The following is a 6,278-nucleotide window of genomic DNA, read 5'->3' on the forward strand; positions in this document are numbered from 1 at the left end:
ATTTCAATCCTTTGTACAATTATAATACTCAGACATCTATAATTTTGGAATATATCATAGTTTTGTCCTAATCTTTGTCTCTGCTTTACAACATGACAAATCTTCAATATTTATTCAAAACAATAGAAATGAGAAAGCAGGTATAAGGACATCCTCATTGAATAGAAAAGATTCACTATAATGTTCTTGTTATCAATGGCGGTAAATGTAAAGGTCCGGAAAACGCAGCTATAATGAAGCACAATGTTAAATCACATAAATTTAAGGTAACTATATACACATACTCCTGATAATGATATATCTGAATAATGATGGAATGTAATCATCAGACTGAATATTTTACTTTACTTTTTTGTTATCGTCACAATGTTCTTTTGATCCGAAAGACATTAAATGATAAGACATAGTTGTATCTTTTATTTCATTTTATTTCACTTTGTTTCTTGCTTTGTTTTTTTTTTCTTTCTCTTGCCAGTAGTGACAGGCTATACAAGAAATTCATTTTGAAAGCGATGAGTGCAGCACCTATTGGAATGTCGGCAAAAGTAGATATAGATGTGGTGGTGACCGAAATGCTTTCGTCTGTGGTTGGGCAGGAACTAATCTCGTGGTCTTGGGAAGCTATGGCATGGTCTTGGTATGTGATCTGCGAGCTCGTCATCGCAATTCTTGGGATCACTGGCAACGCTCTCGTCATCGTTGTCGTATTCGGCCGTCGCTCCATGAATCGCTCAACGGATATCCTCGTCGGAAATCTGGCGATCGCTGATTTTGTCACCTCCGTCTTCTTGATTCCGCACCCAACAGTCAACTCGATTCCAAATACGTGGACGGGTTCATTATTTTGTAAAGTCATGGAAGGCGAATATGTCATGTGGACTGCAGTTACGGCATCGATCTACAGCCTAGTGGCAGTGTCTTTCGATCGCTTCTTCGCTGTCGTTTATCCAATCCATTTTATGCGATTCGCAACTCGTCGGCTCGTCAATCGCATCGTTTGTCTTATTTGGGCAGGATCCTGTGTCTTTATGGTTCGAATCTTCTGGACCAACACTACGGACGTCATAGTGGGAAAGTGCGTGTATCAACGACAGCCACGAAGCCTCGAAACAGTCTTCGGGATTTATGTCTTCGTGGTTCATTTCGCTCTCCCGACCGTCCTCATGGTAGTGACCCAGATAGCCATTGCACGTTCTCTCCGAAGAGAAGCCGCCCGCTTCGTGTCGAATGAGTCCACGGCATCGTTCCATCAAATCGCTCGTTCTCGAGTCCTCACGCTAACATTGACGGTTGTCCTTATCTACGTCATCTGCTGGGCTCCAGACCAAATAGCATTCCTCTCCTTCAACCTAGGTCTCACTCCTTCCTTTGTGCGTAGTACTCTCGCACGCGTGGTCATCGCCCTCGCCATTTGTAACTCCTGCGTGAACCCGATAGTGTACACCCTTCGACACCCGCAATTCCGTGAGGCCGTGAGGCACTTCTTCAGAAACAAAAGCAAAAGGAATACACCAATATTTGAGGATTTGGAATTGCAACACCGACTCGAGAAAAGTCATTTAAAGCATCGGCAAAAATCAAATCTTCGTTTGCCACACGCGATCGAGTTGTCGATATGCCAACACGCCAACGTGGGATCAGCTGATTAAAACTACGCAGACCTCCACAAGCAGCATACATCTATGAGCAGCAAATACTGGCAGGAGATACAACGCACCAGACTGATCCTTGCACTTTATTTTTTTCACGTCTGGTTTCAATTTAGTTTTCATTAGTTTAAACATCGGAGTCTTTGAGAGCAGATTAAAATTTATTTAAATCAATACGCCCGGGTCTGTGAATGCGGCGGAATGAAGCGGATTGACCATCGCGGCGCAAAAGAATGTTAAACGGTTAGAAGTCATCGTATGACAAGACTTGCAAGTCGTCAGCTTTTTAAAACCACATTTCAGGTTTTCGGTACTTTGTCCTTTTATTTGGTTATCAATATTCCCTTTCAGCGTTTTGAAAGAGTAATTCTTTGAAAGACCTTTCTTGTTTATATCGCCTGCCAGCACTCATCTTTATTGTCCGTAGATGTATGCCTCAAGGTTTGGAAATATTTGCCAAATACAGTTCGTAAATCCACATCGTTTGAAACAGTCAAATAATGTCTGTAACCTTTTCTGCTTTACTCCACCACTTATCAGTTTGATTTTCAGTAAGTAATTCTGATTTTCGTAGTGCTTGTTCACGTTGTTAAAGCATTTTCATAGCGCCAAAGTTATCCATGCTTATTGACTTGGAGTATCAAATTTACTGCAGTTAAGTTTAAGTAGGTGTATGCATATCTATTGTAAAACGCTCAGAAATGTTGGTATTATCCGTTATATAAATAGGCTTTCTTGCAATTTATCACATATGTCTATATACACATATATATGGATGGGGGGGCATGGGGGGGGGGTCAGTTGCAGAATCTTCATAACTTCTAAATTCTTAAATCCGTAACATGTTAGTACTCTTAATAAGAAAAAAAAAATCAGTTTTACAACATTGTAATCAAGGAAAATAATGTGCTGTGAACTGAAACAGAATGCATGCTGTGACTTTAAGACAAATGCCGAACCAAAATTGATTGAGGATTGAGGGTTGTAGTTTGCAATTTCCTCATAAACAATAATTGATATCTAATTGCTGAAACAGGATTAGTAAAAGAAAGAACAAAAAGGCCAAAAGGATTACACACACAAACAAACGAAAGGCAGCTTTGTACTGAAAAAAAAAGAAAGAGAGCAAATAATAGTGTCGAAGGAATAATGGGAAGAGGACGAAGAAAAGGAACGAATGACGAGGGGTTGCACGAGATGCATTGGTTCATCGAGGTATAGAACATACATTTTACTCAAAGGCAATGAACGTTTATGATTTAAAAGAGATGAAATCAGGGCTAACAAGGGTATAATTGATACTGTTATAAGGAAATTTCTGAAGAAAAAAAAAATCTCTAAACTTGAAAGTGAAAGTATTAAAACTTCAAGCTTCTTTTTATTCTGCTATCAGGGGAACTCCAAAAGTAGGGCCAGAAATGCAAATCAGGCCAAAACATTGCTCCATTCAAAGGCAAGTGAAATTGATTACATTGCCAGGTGATGGACATTGTTTTTCTTTTTATTAACATGGGATGGAATACAAGAGGGAGAAATGGTTGTAAGTTTGTACATAAGTTTCCTTAAGCGCAAAATGTAGGCCCGACAAATCATTGATCTTTAAAATGTTACTTTCATGAGATAAAACAGCAATATGACATATCTATGTCACTGACTCCTTAGCAATAATGAGGTTATTTTTTTTTTGTAATCTTATTTCTTTTTTCTAACTATGAGGAATTATGCTATAGTTAGAGGGACTGTACAGTACTGGTTAAGGTGGGGATTCATGTTTTAAACATTCCGAAGTGAGATAATGAGAAACCTCTTATAAAATATGACAGAACATGTGATTTTTAAGAAGGATTCAACGTTTGTTTGGCGAAAATTGGTATTCAAATAGCTGAGATATCAAAAAGAGTTATAATAATAAAAGGCGACAGGCCACGCCTCTTATTAGGATCTCTTTGTTTCACCTATTTTCATCAAATAAACTTTTGATATCCCTTAGAATTGCATGCTCTTTGACATCTCACAGAGTGGTTTCTGAATATCTCGCAAAAAGTTAAAAGCTACAATCCTCACCTCAACCAGAACTGCAGGCTACACACCTTTTAGAGTAAGGGAAAGTAAGGGAATAAAAAAGGTAGAGAATAACAGCAAAGATAATTTTAGGAAGACAAAGTTATACTCTCTTGAGAACACACACACACACACACACACACACACACACACATATATATATATATATATATATGTGACCCGCTACAACAAAAGGATCCTAAAGTCGCTGATGGCTGAGCCGAGAAAATCGAGTTTGAAGTCACATAATCAAAATTAATCAAAACAATCGGATTTCTGATTTTGACATAATTTTGTAGTCTTATGTTTTGTCTGTCATCTGTCATCGAAGCTAAATGATCAAAGGAAAGGCAAGAAATCAGCATTTTGGGGGGCCATGATTTTCTGACTTTCAACATAACTGAAACGTGTCCGAAGATTTGGATTTAGCGCCGCAGCTAGACTTCGCCCCTAGCAATGAGGGAGTGATCTTATTGGTCAGTGCGTGGCATCCTGATTACTGATTGGTCGTGCGTAGACCGCTGGCGCTAAGCTTGAATGAACATCGCGGAGGTCGCTAGGAGCATACCTTCTATTGTCTAGCGGTGAAAACTGTCTCGCCTTCCCTTGATCATGATAGCGTCGCAAGACAAACTTTGAGGGCGTTTTTCTCGAAACTCTGATTTCCACACCCACTTGACATGCGCTCATAGAATTCATCGATATATCCGCAACCAAGTACGTTTGTAAGTTGTGCTATATATGAAATTAGAGTAGAAGAGTAAGGGGAAAATGTCATGCCATATTAAAAAAAAAATGTCCTATCCCGACTTTCGGATCCTTTTGTTGTAGCGGGTCACACACACACACACACACACACACACACACACACACACATATATATATATATATATATATATATATATATATATATTATTTCTCCTTAAAGTGTATAATCAAGGAAAATATACCTTGGCAAATTTCCAGGAAATTAATTAAAACAAAAAATTGTCGCTTTCTTTTTGGTTAATTTATTGACATTTTATGGTCTTATCCATTCAAGTAAATTCGTCAATTTCATGTTTATAGACAATACATCTGAATCGGATTTAGATGAAAACACATCAGAAGCATCAGCTAATTGAAACAAAAAGAACGAATCTTGATGAATTCCACATATCGTTGATATGAAGAACAGACAAAAAAACGTTCCAAGTAAACTTGTAAACATTTTGCATAATAGATGCATGGCCATTGATAAAACTGTTTGCGATTAGCAAGGAAATCCCTGAACGACTCCTCCTCCTCGTGCCTCCTCGTCAGGTATTCACGATTGAGAAAGAGAAGTCTGCGAATATCCTCCAATTCTTTCCCTCAAAAGAGGAGGGGGACTTCGGCACAACCTTATTCTCCAGCGTACAAATCGGTGATCCGGGAAACATCCTACAATAAAGGCACTAATAAAGGCAGTGACATCACGGGTGAATGTTCACCAGCCAGTCAGAGCTTACGGAGCGAATCGGACGAGTCACAACACTGTAGGTCTACTCTCCAAATATTTCAAGAGTAAGTCAAGTCAAAGAGACTTGATCACAAGGATTGATCTGTCTTCTTCTTGTTGTTGTTTTTAATGTAAGAGTTGTTCTGCTCAGTCCTGCTATAACATCCTTTGACTAGACATGCAGTTTCATGGGGAAAGTCGTATTCAAAGACAATTTAGTGTTAGCCTCATGTAATGAGCAGAATTTTTCTTTACCCTACTGCAAATACAGAGTGAGGGAGGTTCATGATGCAGATGCATCAGTGGTTCCAGGAAAGTGTACTTTAATAATAGTTCAGTTCAGGGTTTGTTTGTTTGTTTGTTTTTTCTGGATTCCATTTTCACTAAAGCAAAATGAATTGTAAAGTTTTTGGCATCATTATAAGAATTACATACGTCTTTACACATTTTGATTATATGTAACGATCGTAGGAAAAACGTATGGAATAAAGATACGAATGTCATATTGTAAGGACAAGCACTTTTAATAGTCGTTTGCCAAAACAACATAGAAAAACTGCAAGGGACCATCTGCATGGGTAGAGCTTGACTATAGCAAGATGGTCCAAGGAAATGTTTCAACAAACTAGACTATTATAAAATGATTTATAAATGTTGCCACTTACTGAGTGAACAGCAGTGCAGAGGGTGTGCTGTGACCGTTGTAGTTTTCTCCACCGATAACGTGGATTTATCCCCCTCCCCCTTAAAAAAAAAGGACATGAAACTTTTTCGGAGATTGAAAGTTTATCAATGTATACTACTAATATCTTTAAGTTCATTGACTGAAGCACATGAGTCATTATGAACTTTTTGAACTTGACTGGGATATAAAAATGAAATAACAAACACAATATAGTGTGTGCACATGCACACTTATACACACACACACACATCACACATCACACACACACACACACATCACACACACACACACACACACACACACACACACACACACATATATATATATATATATATATATATATATATATGACCATGCACCACAAAACGAACAAAAAGTCGCACACAGTGATTTTGTGCAAGGA

General features: G+C 38.3%; 1 protein-coding gene across 1 annotated transcript; it reads left to right on the forward strand.

Moving 5' to 3' along the window:
- Positions 1-512: 512 nt before the first annotated feature.
- On the forward strand, positions 513-1,649 carry LOC139731645 (allatostatin-A receptor-like). The gene has a single exon (XM_071642536.1). The coding sequence runs from the start codon at positions 513-515 to the stop codon at positions 1,647-1,649; it is 1,137 nt and encodes a 378-aa protein (XP_071498637.1).
- The last annotated feature ends 4,629 nt before the right edge of the window (positions 1,650-6,278 follow it).

The sequence above is a fragment of the Diadema antillarum genome, unplaced genomic scaffold, assembly GCF_040938485.1.
Source record: "Diadema antillarum isolate AM-2024a unplaced genomic scaffold, OU_Dant_1.0 seq00000382_RagTag, whole genome shotgun sequence".
NCBI classification, from domain to species: Eukaryota; Metazoa; Echinodermata; class Echinoidea; order Diadematoida; family Diadematidae; genus Diadema; species Diadema antillarum.

What these genes read in the sequence shown, in the direction of transcription:
- LOC139731645 (XM_071642536.1), top strand. Translation starts at nt 513, where the DNA reads ATGAGTGCAGCACCTATTGGAATGTCGGCAAAAGTAGATATAGATGTG.